At 38.3% G+C, this 16071-nt stretch overlaps 1 protein-coding gene across 1 annotated transcript in view; it reads right to left on the bottom strand.

The window, feature by feature from the left end:
• The window catches only part of LOC124597229 (nuclear factor NF-kappa-B p110 subunit), a 100860-nt gene extending 85525 nt beyond the window's left edge, over positions 1-15335 (bottom strand). The window contains exons 1-3 of the mRNA XM_047135925.1: positions 15161-15335; positions 14963-15067; positions 4126-4286 (exon numbers count right to left, since the gene is read on the bottom strand). Coding sequence (XP_046991881.1) covers positions 4126-4286; positions 14963-15067; positions 15161-15251 — 357 coding nt within the window. The 5' untranslated portion in view covers positions 15252-15335. The remainder of the gene's footprint in view (positions 1-4125; positions 4287-14962; positions 15068-15160) is intronic.
• Between the last annotated feature and the right edge of the window lie 736 nt (positions 15336-16071).

Raw genomic sequence — 16071 nt, 5'->3', positions numbered from 1 at the left:
AATCAACAATAAAACATAAGGAAACTCTTCAGCTTCGATTTGAAAACACTTTGATTACTGCTAAGATTTTTTAATTCTTGTGGTAGCTTATTGAAAATGGTGTTATGACTTCAAGTTGAACAAATATATTTCAAGGGCGACGCAATACCTGAAAGTCACAGATCAAGTTAACAGAGTAAGACATGTGTCACTTTAACAGTCAGATCACAACTGAGTCCGAGTCTAGCGGCCGCTGGCTGGCTGGCTGGCTGCTGCTACATGGCTGGCAGACAGCGCCGCATGTAGAGGATGCGCGTAACAGCACAGCAGCATTTTGAAAAATCGGCGCGTCACAACACTTTTCCCCCCTTTGAAGTTTTTGCACAGGTCTTGATGGAGGTGGCCTGTAGATTGCTAATGTCCATAGGTGTTGTTTGACTGGCCGTAAAGTCTTGAGGAGGAAGTTTCCCATACGGACGGGAGTGTCCCCGATGATAACAGGTCGAGATGACAGCAGACGTGGGGGTCGAATCTTCTGGGGCCCCGTACACCAATCCGCACGTTGCGGCAAGTCAGGTTGTTATAACAGGAGACATGGGCGATGAGTCCGCGTCCGTAGGAGTAGGAGGCAAGTAGAGTTGCTTCGACACATGATGGTCAACTGGTTCCTGCATGGGCAAGTCCCCTGTTGGCGTCAGTTCTTGTGCTGGCACCGATATGATGGAGAGAGGATTGCGTTGTGAGTAATGAGAGATTCGAGGATCGTGAGCGTCAGGGAGCGCCGAAGGTGGGGTAGCGGCATCCGGAACAGGCGTTCCCACCACACAAGGCCATAGCTGGTCCGAATGACGCACTGCAACACCCGTGTCCGTCTGGATTTCATACAGGCGTCGGCCACGGTGTTGTAAGATGCGGCCAGGACTCCATTTTGGCCACCTGCCATATCCCCTGACCCATAGAAGGTCGCCGGTGGTGAATCGGCCAAGTGAAGGCACCTGCGGCCCTGAGGTGGAAGGTTGCAGAAGATGAAGTAGCGTGCGGGGCTGTCAGCCATGTAAGAGCTCAGCCGGGCTGTGGTCGCCCATGGGGGTGAAACGGTAAGAAGCCAGAAATTGGAGAATCGCATCATCAGCAGCAGAAGTAGACAGGAGTTTTCTCATCTGAGCCTTAAATGTGCAGCCCAGTCGTTCAGCCTCACCGTTTGACTTTGGATGGAACGGAGGGGCCGTGACATGTATGACGCCGTGACGGGCACAAAAATCCGCAAAATTGGAAGAGGCAAATTGCAGACCATTATCAGTAACAAGAGTAGAGGGAAGGCCTTCCAAAGAGAAAATGCGAGCTAGAGCATTGGTGGTTGCCGCGGTGGTAGGCGACGTGCAACGGACAATGAAAGGAAAGTTAGAGTAGGCGTCAATAACGAGAAGCCAATAAGTACCTAAAAACGGTCCTGCAAAGTCAGCATGAATACGCTCCCAGGGCTTCTCAGGCAAAGGCCACGTCGACAAAGATGACTTTGGGGTGGCGGCCTGTGACGCACAATCTCTCAATTGCTGTTGATACTATCTCTTTGAAAACATTCCACAACTTTTCTACACTTACATCATCAGATTGGAAGGAGTGAAGACTGCCTCTTAAAAAGGCGTTAAGAGCATTTTTATCAGCTTTTTTAAACAGATATACTTTGTGTTTCTTTCTGATGGTTGTAGGTGTTACGGTATTCAGCCTAGCAGCAACTGCCTTGTGGTCGCTAATCCCTGTATTCGTCACAACACTCACTATTTGTCCACGATTATTTGTTGCTAAAAGGTCAAGTACGCTTTAGCAATCATTTACACTTTGAGTGAGCTCATGAACTAATTGTTCAAAATAATTTCCTGAGAAAGCATTCAGTACAATTTCGGATGATGTTTTATGCCTGCCACCGGCCTTAAATGTAGAATGTTTCCAGCAGATCGAGGGTAGATTGAAGTCACCACCGACTATAATTGTATGAGCGGGGTACTTATTTGAAATGAGACTCAGGTTTTCTTTGAACTCTTCAGCGACTATGTCTTCTGGGTCGGGGGGTCGGTAAAAAGATCCAATTAATAGTTTAGTCCAATTGTCAGGTATAACCTCTACCCACACTATTTCATATGAACTATCTACTTCAATTTCGCTACAAGGCAAACTACCTCTGACAGCAATAAATACTCCTCCACCAACTGTATTTAATCTATCCTTTCTGAACACTGTTAGATCGTTTGAAAAAATTTCGGCTGAACTTATTTCCGGCTTTAGCCAGCTCTCTGTACTTACAACTATTTCAGCTTCAGTGCTTTCTATTAGGACTTGGAGCTCTGGTTCTTTCCCAACACAGCTACGACAATTTACAACGACAATACCAATCGTTTCTACAACTACCTTACTGTGTTTTACCTGCCCACTTTCTGATGGACGCCCCTTCTGTGGTTCCCTGAGACCCTCTAACCTAAAAAAACCGCCCAGTCCCTTCCACACAGGCCCCGCTACCCGTGTAGCCACCTCCTGTGTATAGTGGACTCCTGACCTATTAAGCAGAACCCAGAAACCCACCACCCCATGGCGCAAGTAAAGGAATCTGCAGCCTACACGGTCACAGAACCACCTGAGCCTCTGATTCAGACCCTACATGAATGGGTGCAGGTCATTAGACAGGATGCTTACTTACTGCCCACACCCCACATCATTACAGAGCCTCCACCAGCTTGAACAGTCACCTGCTGGCATGCAGGGTCCATGGATTCTGAGGTTGTCTCCACATCCATTCAACAATGTCCATCTGCTCAAAAGAATTTGAAATGAGACTTGTCCGACCAGGCAACATGTTTCCAGTCGTCAACAGTACAATGTCAGTTTCAACAGGCCAGCCGATGTGTGAAGCTTTGTGTTGTGCAGCCATCATGGGCACACAAGTGGGACTTCGGTTCAGAAAGCAATTGTCAATAATGTTTTGTTGAATGGTTCACATGCTGACACTTATTGATGGCCCAGCATTGAAATCTGCAGCAATTTGCAGAAGGGTTGCACTTATGTATTCTCTTCAGTCATCGTTGGTCCCGTTCTTGCAGGATTTTTTTTGTCCGCAGCGATATTGGAGCTTTCATGCTTTACCAGATTCCTGATATTCACGGCACACTTGTGAAATGGTCATTCGGAAAAATCTCCACTTCATCGCTACCTGAGAGATCCTGTGTCCTATTGCTTGTGCATGCACCAACTATTAACACCACATTCAAACTCACTTAAATCTGCCATTGTAGCAGCAGTAACTGATCTAAGAACTGCAACAGACATTTGTTGTTTTATACAGGAGTTGCCAACCGCAGTGCCACACTCTGCCTGTTTACATATCTCTGTATTTGAATATTCATGCCTATACCAGTTTCTTTGGTGCTTCAATGTATATTCAAAGTAGTAATATAAAATTAAATGTTTTATATATACTAATGAAATATGCTTAGCAATAAGTATAAAAAAATCTTGATCCTCCTGTGCTACTGCACTTTTTCATGCCATAGAACACACAAACTCTTGGAAAATCACGAGTACATGTAGCTGATCCATTGACTTTCTTCACTGACACTTGATGTATGTACATTCATCATGCATTCAGCAACGGTTAAAGTTTGGTACTGGAGTGGCCCCCTCCCCAAAGTTTGGTACTGGAGGCGACCCCCCCCCCCCCTCTCTGCCCCACATCTTTGTTGTGGTGATGCACTCATCTTTATTGAGGTGATACACTGATCTGTATCGCAGCCTGAGATCTTAGTCAGGCTTAAAGTTGACAATCCGGTTGTGAGCTGGCAAAGCCAAAAAATATGAAAGCCAATAAAGGTTGTGGTAACAAACTGATCGGTAGTGAAGCCTACTGTCTATGTCCACATTATACTGGAAAGTGCCAGTGGGGTCCAATATATACCATTTACCCTAAACTGGATATAGTCACAGATTTGGACCGATGTTGCTGTATCAGAAAACCAAAGATATACAAACTGTCAGAGGGGAACAAACAGAAGTACTAACTTCAGTTTCTGTAAGACACCAAGCTGAAAAAAATATTTCAATTATGAGATTTCCAAAAGCACAATTTCACTGATGTTAAATTAAATACTACTCACTTACCCGAACAGTAGGATAAACTCTTTTCCTGGATTTGTCAGAGCTTTTCGCTAAGATGCTCCCGTGAGTTCCCATCATTTCTGACTTATATCGAAATCTGAATTTATCAACCGGTTGTTCCACTATTTCCAAATGAGGTTGGCCCAGACATGGCAAATTAAAACCTGCAAATAGATAAAACATCAGTATGTGAGGCACGCTTCAACATAGCGACAGACAGAGCAGAAGTATTACCAAAATTTGCTGTACAATTAAAAATCTCGCAAAACTGATACATTCACTAATGTTCATCACAGGTAGAAGACACTTTCAGGTAGTATGCTGTTCTTTAGTGAGTGAAAGGAAAAGGGAGCAAGTAAATACACCACTGAGAACAATTTATTTCATTTTTGCACCACTGGACATCAGTGATCAGCGAAGGTGCAACAATAAAACCAAGATAATCACACAATGCAGGTTTACACCATCAGTATTTATATTCTTGATAATTTATTTATTTTATGGAAATAGACTGTGGTCCAAGGCATATTTCTCTAACAGCTCATACAGGCTTAGCATTCAAACTGTTTACAAACATTAAAAACTATTTATAAACAGTTGCAAATAGATTCTTTATCTATCCAATTTTATTTTTAAAAATTTATTATTTTTGTTGCTATATATGCTGTTTAAGATGCTGGACAAATACATGGACACACAATTTGAAGTGAGCTGACACATAATTCTGAATGCAGCAGCAAACTCACCTGAAAGCCCTTGATTACTCACTTCAGTAAACATTTCTTTCGAATGTTATTTATAATGAAAGTTCTTGTCTTCTATATTCTTCCGTCTGTAACTAGAGCTTATTTCCAAATTCAGTTAGGCCTACGTAGGCTAATTCTTCTTATCACAAAAATACGCACTTGCACTACACAAAAATGCTTGTCTGCTGATCATTCTGTCTACAAAATTACATATATTAGTCATTTTTGGCGGGAACTGGGTATCCTTGTGGTGGTATAGAAAATTATTTACAATACAGTGCCTACACATGAAAATCTCCATATTAAAAGTCCGTCAGAGATTAATTTTCTGTCCTTCACCATGTAGTGAACAGTTCAACAATTTTTTTTAATGTTGTGTAGGCATTAGAACCGTGCAGAAAAAATTTTGACCACTATCAAGTACAGTGTAGTTTTGAACTATCATTTGGTGAATTACCTGTATAAATTATCCTTGACAAACTGATCATCATAATACTATCTGCCCCAATAAATAAGGAAAAGTGTCAAGCTGATACAGCACTGCGTCAATCATTTCCAATTTGTCATCAATCCAAATTATAACAAGATATTAGACATCAATAGCACAGCTTCTGTGAAACGTCAATCACAGGGGACCCACACGACACATTTCCAGCATTGGATGATGAGACACCAAGTGAAGATATATGCCTCGGCCGAAGGCCTAATGATCATAAAGCAAAAGTCATCAAAAGCATATCCAAGATAGTTTATAAGCAGGATATATGACGAGTTTCTCATGACAAAAAGAGAGGCTGGTAACTGATATGTTTGTACTTCTAAGAGGGAAAAATAGCTAGCAGAAATGATGAGAATGCGGTAGGCAGCTTGGCTGAGAAACATGCTTCAAAGAAACTGTCTGCAATAAAGAGTTGCAAATATTGCATGTAATAGAGGGAAAGGAAGAGGGTGACTTCAAATGCTGGATAACATCAAAAGAACAAAGTTAACAGCTGATTACTCATCATATGCGACAGTAAATTTAGGAGATCCTCAATAAAGCTAAATACATCCAGTCTTATTATCTATGTTCTGGCAGATAATGTCAAAAACTGAGTGACAATGTTTGTGCAAGATAATACATTATATTGGATAGTTGCAACACAAGAAAATATAGCAAAATGCATAGAGATCTTCAGAGGATACAAACTTGGTGAAGAGTTTACCAGTTAACCCTCAACAGAAACAACCATTAACACATTGAGCATAAATGTGTACAAAAACTCATTAATGTTCAATGAAACTACAGCCAACAAAACACTGTAAACAATCACAACTCTGGAATAGGCCTACCTGAAAGTAGAAGTACTGTACCTGTCCAAAGATAACTGATGTAGCTCAGCCACACAAGTAATTCACAAAAACCAGGCAGTGTGCATCAATGAGAAGCTTACTGGTAAAATTCAGTGTGTATACATTACAAAAGGAGACAGAGAACATATTATTTCCTCTGATACTTGCATAGCTGGTGACTGGCTCCATTTATGGAAGTACTGCAATATCAGGTTGTCTATACATGGAGTGCATAGGGGCCTGAATATGGCATTACTGAGATGACAGAACTGGCTATCTATATAAAATACTTCTCAAAACATACGGATGTTTGGTGATTTTCCTTGGCAAACATTTGCCCGGCTACTGTCCCTTATCCACAATGGATCAACAGAAATATCCCAAGTCAAGTCTGGCTTCAAATCGTGAACCTAGGAATATACTACACCCTCCAATGTATGGTACTCACATAAGGGTCATGAGGGGTCCCACAGCCGCCAGCAATTTAAACTGACATTCCTTCCGTAACAATTTTCGAATGAAAGTGAAGATGGGAGCAACTTTACTAGAATTGCTTGGAAGTCGCTCCCCCCAGTCACCGCGCAAGTGTCAGTTTACACTGTGCGTCCATGTTTTTTCCAGGCATGGAACTACAGTAAGTGGTGTAGTTATAGAACATTGTTAAACATTTAACACTGTGTAAGAACCAGGACAAGGAATCCTTCTAAGGGACAATAAGTGTTCTTAATAAGTAAAGTGCAACAGCCTCAGTGCACGTTTTATACTCCAGGGAGTTGTTGTAAGATTTACAGTAGTGTTGATTTCATTACAGGGCATATTTGATGAAAGTACAATTGAAATGATCTGTGTTCTGTAGGGAGCACACTGTAAAGGAAGAGGACCTTTGTTTTTAGATGGGCTGAGCAATGAGACATCCAATCTGTCACAGGTTCATCTGCGTAGGATGCAACAAAAACACAAATGCACTCACAAACCTGCTGGTGGATGGCGTAACAGTAGCCACATTAGAACAGATTTGTCTCCCCCACGCCCCAACAACATCTTAAAAGGGGGAAAACTTAAAACTAGGAGTGCCAAGATTTAATCAAGTGGAGATACTGTTACCTTACTGGTAAGTTTATTAAGAGTGGAACTGTTAAGATAACCATCACCAAACATATTTGAAACCCACAAAGCTACTCTTGATGCTGGTGTCTAAATTAATTACTAATTTTTGACTGAACGGTATATATATGTTCGTACAAGTTGAGCAGAGCAGGAAAATATGGCATACACTTTTACACTAATGTATTCAAGAGTAGCTTAACATACACTATTTGTAAAAATGTGCTAACAAAATGTAAATTTGGTTTTCAGAAAGGCTCAACAAAAAAATGCTATATATGCTTTCACTGATTAAATATTAAATGCCCTGAGTAACCGAACGTCACCCGTTGGGATATTTTGCGAGCTCTCAATGGCTTTTGACTGTGTGTGTCATAAAATTCTTTTAGACAACCTTAAGTGTTGTAGTATGAGTGGGACAATGCACAAATGGTTTACTTCATGTTAACTGGAAGAATGTAGTAGGTTGTAATTAATGGTACAGACAGACTGCAAAAATCAGCAGGCCTCTAACTGGGGAGGTATCATGAATGGTGTCCCACATTGTTCTCAATATATATGTTAATGACCTGCCATTCTAAATTCATAAAAATGCAAAGGTAGTTCTTTTTGCTGACAACAGAAGTAAAGTAATCACACTCCATAAACAAGAATTAGCTGATGAATTTGTAAATAATCTCTTTCAGAAAATTAACATGCGGTTCTCTGCAAATGGACTCTCACTAAATTTTGAGAAAACACAGTATACACAACTCTGTACAGTGAATGGTGGAACACCATTAACGCAGAGTATTCAAAATCTCTGGGCGTGTACATTGATGAGAAATTGAATTGGAAGACACACATTGAGGATCTGCTAAAATGGTTAGATTCAGTTACTTATGCTATCAGGATTGTTGCAAATTTCAGTGATAAACTTATCACTAAATTAGCCTACTATTCCTGTTTTCATTTACTGCTTTAATATGGCATCATATTGCAGGGTAATTCATCATTAAGAGAGAAAATGTTCGTTGCACAAAAACAAGTAATCAGAATAATAGCTGCAGCCAACCCAAAATCACCTTGCAGATATTCATTTAAGGAACTCGGGATCCTCGCAGTACCTTCGCAATACGTATTTTCGCTTAAGAAATTCGTCATCAATAGCCCATCCTGATTCAAAAATAAAACTAACAAAAAAAGGATGATCTTCAGTATTCAGGGTTAAATCTGACTTTGGCACAGAAAGGGGTGGATTATGCTACCACACAAATCATTGGTCATTTGTCAAACTGCATTAAAAGTCCAACAGATAGCCAACCAACATTTAAAAACAAAGTAAAAGGATTTCTGTATGACAACTACTCCTACTCAATAATTTTTAGATGTTAAGTTGTGCAATGATAACTTACGTTAAACTGACACTTTCCACATCATTATGGAATGTCGTATTATTAATGTATGTAACAAGTATTAATGTAATGTAATAGATCCTGCAGAATCCACCAGCCCAAGTTCAACAACTTTACTTGAGACGGAAGATACTGCATTCCATAATGTGTCGTGGTATCAAAAAGATATATCGAAAAACCAAACTTGAATAAACTTTCTGCTCATTACATACACTGATCATTGCTACTAATCAAATATTACTGATGTTACACAGGTTAAGTACATCAAGGTATGCAACTGCCTACAGTAGCCTGGCTGTATTTTGGGGCAGGGCTGCTGGTTATCTTATGGTATGAAATACTGCCTCATTTGTAAACATTACAATTTTAATCTTGTGTATGGAATGTAATATGGAGGAAAACGCTACTACTTACACAGGCATTCAAACAAACAAAGACATCTACTCAAATACCTGACGAAGGCTACATTTATACTGTCTCATATGTTTGGAGTTTTCTGCAGCTTATACATTACAAAATATCTTAATCAAATCAAGGTAGGCTATACGCGGGCAATGTGAAAAGTGCTTCCTATATTATGGTGTTATAGTGAATTTCTGTTTTCCTCCAACTGTAGAGCAAGATGGCGGCGATTGAGAAGTTTAGTGAATTTGTGCCTCCAGTTATTTCGAATTTTCAAATGTTATCTGGCATCAACAGCAAGAAGATGATCAACAAAAGTGCTTCGCAAAGTTTCAAGTCTAGTGCCACGCAAAAAACCTGCAGTGAAAAATCATCCAAATCAAAATGTAAGTGTGTAACATGTGAAGTCCATCCTGACAAAGCAAAACTAGTTGAAACTATTAATTCGTTGCAAGAAATTGTGCGCAGATCCTTGGCAGAAAACAGAGTGTTAGCTGATAGACTCAAATGTCTTGAAAATGATCATGGAAAACTAAAAATCGCTGAGCAAGGCGTAAGTGAATTCGACAGAAATAAAGTGTACACAGTAACCGATGATTCCGTCGCCATTTCAAGTTTTCCAACACATTCTGGGTGTACAAGTAACGCAAACCATAGCGCAATCATTTCGTCGTCTTTAGTAATAAATTCTCCTGCCGTGCTCCAAAAAACGGTAGGCCTATCTACAAAAGATCAAATCGTGCACCATTTGAAAGAAAAGCCTGTTATTAAGCAAAATGTGGAACCTACACAACAGAGTCTGTGTAAAATAAAGTGTGCAGATATCGTAAATAGTGTTTCTTCGTCAGTAATAGCTCAAAAAAACAAATTCGATATCCTACTACAAAACGATGGTCATTGTGAAAAACAAACTTCTGCTGCATACGATAAATTTGCTCCCAAGACCGCAAAATTAACACAGGTTCATAGTTATCAAAAAAGGTTACCGAATGTGCAAAAACAGACTATATCTACACAGCAAAAACACGTTTCAAAACCTTCTAGCCCCAAAACTGTGATAAACAAAAAAATTTGTGTGCTTGATGACAGTCATGGACGTGGAATTTCAGCACTATTGAAAGATAAATGTAATTTAATGGTAACAGGTTTTGTGAAGCCAGGAGCGCAGATTTGTGAGGTAAATAAACTAACAAACTCTACTGATGTATCTCACTTAAGTAATTGTGATTTTGTCGTGCTTCTAGGTGGTTCAAACGATATATATAGGAATGAAACAAAAGGGTTTGCAAAAGAAATGAAGGAATGCTTAAACAACCTATTACATACAAATGTACTCGTTGTTAACATTCCTCTTCGTTATGATTTGCCTTCCTGGTTCTGTGTCAACCAAGAAATTTACATTGCAAACAAACTGATATCAGAAATATGTTTTACATTTCATAACAGAGATAATTGATACATACAATTTAGGAAGAAGATTTCATACAGCTCATGGACTACATTTAAATATGTTAGGAAAAGACCAAATAGTAGAAAAACTCCGAAATCATATCCTGAAGAAATCAGCCCCAAGTATCAAGATTGCCAAGCAACCACAAATTACAAAATGGTTTAGGCCAAAAACAGAAGCTTTGATAGAAACAGAACTGTGTCAACCACTCAAAACCATCTCTGCTACTGAAAATTGCGTGCAAGAAGCCACACACAAAAATAAAATCTCGGCCAATTTTTTAGGGCAAGTGCTGTGTCAGAAATACCTTTAGAAAAGAAATTAATTAAACCCTTAACTGAAAAGTCACAAAGTCCATCATTTCTTGTATTACACCATAATGTCCAGTCATTCAGAAATAAGATTCAAATGCTGGAAGTGTTACTTCAGTCTCAAATAAATCCAGATGTAATATGTATTACCGAACACTGGCTGTCTAAAGAAGAAATTCAGTCAACCTCTATTCCAAGGTACTCATTAATAAGCTTTTATTGTAGGAATTTCTCCACACATGGCGGTACTGCTATATTTGTAAAGGACCAGATAAAATTCAGTGAGGTAGGCCTAAATGAACAGATTGCATTATCTGAAGATAAGGAATTTGAGCTTTCTATGGTTAAGCTGCCTGAACTAAACTATATAATTATAAATGTATACAGAGCACCAAGTAGTAATATTCCAAATTTTATGACCAAATTAGAAGTTCTGCTGAATAGTGTCAGCTCATTAAATATGAGAATAATACTTTGTGGCGATTTAAACATTGATTTATCAAAAAACAGTAATACTGAACTTGATTTGTTAAACATGACCAAATCCTTTAATATGATCCCCACAATACACTCTCCAACAAGATCAACGGAGCATACTGATTGATCAAATCTTCATAACTGATATTGGTTACAAATTCACTGGCGAAGTACTGAGCATCGGATACAGTGACCATGATGCTCAGCTACTAAGCGTTGACATGGAAAATAGTAAAATCAGCCCCAAAAAAGCATTTCAAAGAAGAAACTTTTCAGATGACAATATTAGCATTTTTAACTTCCTATTAGCTAAGGAAAATTGCGACAGTGTTTACATGCAAACAACTGTTGATAATATGTTCTTAAGCTTCCATAACACCTTCCTCTATTACTTTAATACAGCATTTCCTTTTGAAACAAAAACTTCAAGCAATCAAAATAGAAAGTCGTGGGTCACAAAAGGAATCAAAATTTCTAGTGAGAGAAACAGATTTCTCCAATATTGCTCCAAAAAATACATAGTCACTGAAGAATTTTCTGACTATTGTAAAGCCTACAAAAAAAACTTATCTTAGAGTGATTAGACAGGCAAAACTTTTATGGAATGACAATTTCATAAGAAACTCTTCAAACAAAATGAAAGCTATGTGGAAAGTTATTAAAAAAGAAACTTGTAGTTCAACACCTAAAAAGGAAAACATTTCTCTAACACTTAATGACTCTAAGGTCACAGATCCATACACAGTTGTAAACAAGTTCAATGAATATTTCACCTCACTAGCAGAAGATCTCATTCAGGCAAACTGCAAGGTATCGTTCTTCAATTCCACCAATACGTCAAACAGCACTAATGTTTGTTTATGAAACAAACCCTGATGAAATTAGGAACATAATAAAATTGTTACCCAATAAAATCTCTAGTGGCTATGATGAAGTATCTGACCTCATATTAAAGGTGTGTGCTCCCCATATAGTAAAGCCATTATTAACCATCTACAACCAATCATTAAAAACTGACATTTTTCCAGATGCTCTCAAAATAGCTAAAGTCTGACCATTACTAAAGAAAGGTTCCCCTGATTTAGTATCAAATTATAGACCATTATCCATATTACGCATCTTTTCAAAAATCCTGGAAAAACTTTTTTATGACAGGCTTATAAATTTCATAAAAAACCATGCACCAATCAGCATTCAACAACATGGTTTTAGTAAATCTTTATCCACCCAGACAGCAATTTTTGAACTGTTGGACCACATACTGAAATCAATTGACCAACATAATATAGCTGCAGGTATCTTCTTAGAACTCTCTAAAGCCTTTGACGTACTAGATCATAAAATACTGCTTGCTAAATTGGAAAGAAGAGGAGTAAGAGGTGTGGCTCACAACTGGCTATGCCCTTACCTACAAAACCGCAGGCAGAAGGTATCACTTCAATACGATATTAATGTACAGAATAAAATAAACAACACAGTATTCCTCTCGGAGGAAAGAACAATAAGATATGGTGTTCCCCAGGGTTCTGTTCTAGGGCCATTACTTTTCCTCATTTACATAGATGAACTTGTTGAACGTATGAGCCCACAAAAAACTATCCTGTTTGCTGATAATACAAGCATAGTGTTGACTGGATCTAGCCCTGAATCCCTTCAGACAATATCTGATAACTGTATGAAAAATCTTTCTGAGTGGTTTAACAAAAATGGCCTAATTGTTAATAGTGGGAAAACTGAATGTATCAACTTCCATCTAATTCCCACATCCAATCAAAAAACAATCCAAGTAAAGTTAAATAATGATAAAATTGGAAACGTAAATGCAACAAAATTTAAAATGCGACACACATATAAACAACTTATCAAAGAAACTCTCATCATTGTGCTATGGACTAAGAATACTAAAATCTACTACAAGTAAATCCACACTAATGCAAGCATACCATGCACAGTTCCACTCATTGCTCCGCTATGGAATCATCTTTTGGGGAAATTCAACTCACAGCACAAATATATTTAAACTACAAAAAAGAGCACTGGGGATAATCTGTGGCCTCAAAAAGCTGGAATCCTGTAAATATCAATTTATAAAACTTTATGTTCTAAGCATCCCATCCCTATTCATTCAAGAAACAATCCTATTCACCAGAGAATACCTCTCAAGAACAGGCAAATTAATCCAAAACAATGATATACACACTCATTATACCAGAGGGCAATCTAATATCCATCAAATTTTTTAAAGGACATCATCATACCAAAAATATATAACTCATCTGGGTGTTGTATTACACAATAAAATTCCAGAACAAATAAAAACTGCTCCAGATCCAATATTTAAAAATAAACTAAAGGCATTTCTGACAAAGCACTGTTTCTATTCAGTACAAGAATTCCTGGAAATGAAAAATTATAAAGTTCCTTTGTAAAATACTGTGATTAGAGTAAAACATTCTGTAGGCAAAATAATAACCTAATTTCTACTATACACAACTATGTTTCAGTTTCACTTCCCCAAATTTTTTAACTCGCTTTTTGAATGTACAAGTACACATTCTATTAGTATTAAAACTTAATTGTCTGTTAAATCTCAATGTTAATTTCATGTTTAATGTAGTTTTTAAATGACATTGTCCTTCTGTTGTGTTTCCAGTTGACATTTTCACTATTCCGTAATCTCAGTGATTATTTGTGTAAATTTAAAGTAGCACTACATTGACTACATGTTTCTGTTGTGTTTCCAGTTGACATTTTCACTATTCTGTAATCTCAGTGATTATTTGTGTAAATTTAAAGTAGCACTACATTGCCTACATGTTTCTTAGTTCCCCATGTAAATTGTTTGTTTCATCAACGAACAATTTTATGTACATTTTTTTAAATGGCAGTCCATTGCCTATTTTTTCCTCCAAACTACATACTTGTTAAGAAAAATGACTTGTCCTATATCATGTGTACTTTGTACAATATGTGATTCACAGGATAAATAAATAAATACAAATACACCTTATGCGTAATTAACACTTTCTATGCTAGATCATGAAAATAAAACAGCCTTTAGCAGGTGTTTGCATGATTCAAACACGTTAAATAATCCGGGTAAGCATAAAGAAATTTAGGGGAAAAAATTAATTTCGAGTAACAATCACAAAGTGTTAGGAAGTACCACAACAAAGCCACGGGGAGAGGCGTTAAATCGAGTCTTCAAGATGTCTCACCTATTCCTTCGTATTCTAGTCATCTCAAATAGAGAGAACAAATAAGACTTCCACGTACTTTTAAGACACTTCATAAAAGAAATACCACCACTTCTACACAAGACATTTCTATTTGAATATGACAGACGCTTCCTACACTTAAACGTTTCGCATCTAGATGCAGTAGTTGTTCTGAAATTTGTCTGGTAGAAGAGATCTGCTGCTATTTACTGTCTATCTCGAATATAGCTGTTTTCGACAGCAGAATATCAAACAGAGGATACACAATAAATCCGCTAACCTAAGACACAGATCAGCTGTGACACATAACCTATTCACAGTTTTATAAAATAGAAGGCTACATACTTAATACCCAAGTGTCAGTCAAATATAATTAGTTCTAATATTTAATAGCACAGTTACTCACCAAGGTCTTCCTGATTTATAGTGAAAATGGGTGACAAAAATGATTCAGGAGTATCTGGTGAACTGGCAGAAAACATGTTCGGGCTCGACATTGAGCTCGTTGTGGCTACAAAAAATAAATAAATACCAAATTACTAAACACATCAAGCATCAATATGCTGCAACTAGCGCACACGATAACAAATCCTAAGATGCGTACCCGAAGACTCGTAATCACTAACATTTAATGTTGTTGAAATGTTCACAAAGTTATCAATCATTGGTAGTGCTGTATAAGCCACCTGCGACATTATAGTTACAATTACTTAATCGCAACAAACCCTGCACCACTGACAAAGCTCGCTGCTCAACTAAGCTTCGAATGCAACATACACACTGACTACTTACCAGCTCTCCGTCAGCCTTCCCACTCCTGCAGTTGCACAACGAATGGTTCTTCCCCGGCTGCGCTGTTGCCATACATTAGCACTCCGCCGGTACTCGAAGGGGAAAAATGCAGCGACAGCCGCAATTGTTGTAGCTTTAAACACACAACAACTCAGCAGCAGGTCACTGGATTAGTAAGATGTTAAAATATACATCTTGCACTTAAACAGACCAAACCATATAATTGGATGAAAAATAAAGTGAAACCTGTTATCTTCGGCAATAAATCTCGCAACGCAACTGATAACTCTCATCTGACATTACTTGTTTGCCGATTATAATATTTCTGTTATTATTTCCCGACGCGTTTGTAATTCTTTTGATGATCTATAATAATGTCTTCTACTTAAATACGACGCAGTGAACTACAGGATCCTATTCCGGCCGCTAAAGTTTGCAAAAAAATGGTTCAAATGGCTCTGAGCACTATGGGACTCAACTGCTGAGGTCATTAGTCCCCTAGAACTTAGAACTAGTTAAACCTAACTAACCGAAGGACATCACAAACATCCATGCCCGAGGCAGGATTCGAACCTGCGACCGTAGCGGTCTTGCGGTTCCAGACTGCAGCGCCTTTAACCGCACGGCCACTTCGGCCGGCGAAAGTTTGCAGAACGAATTATCTTACAATGTGAAACGCCCCAGATAAAACAAAAACCTACCTACTGCTGAAGTGGAAAGGGA

Source organism: Schistocerca americana, chromosome 1, assembly GCF_021461395.2.
Source record: "Schistocerca americana isolate TAMUIC-IGC-003095 chromosome 1, iqSchAmer2.1, whole genome shotgun sequence".
NCBI lineage: Eukaryota > Metazoa > Arthropoda > Insecta > Orthoptera > Acrididae > Schistocerca > Schistocerca americana.
The sequence above is the reverse complement of the archived record's forward strand: the minus strand, read 5'-3'. Positions and strand labels throughout refer to the sequence as shown.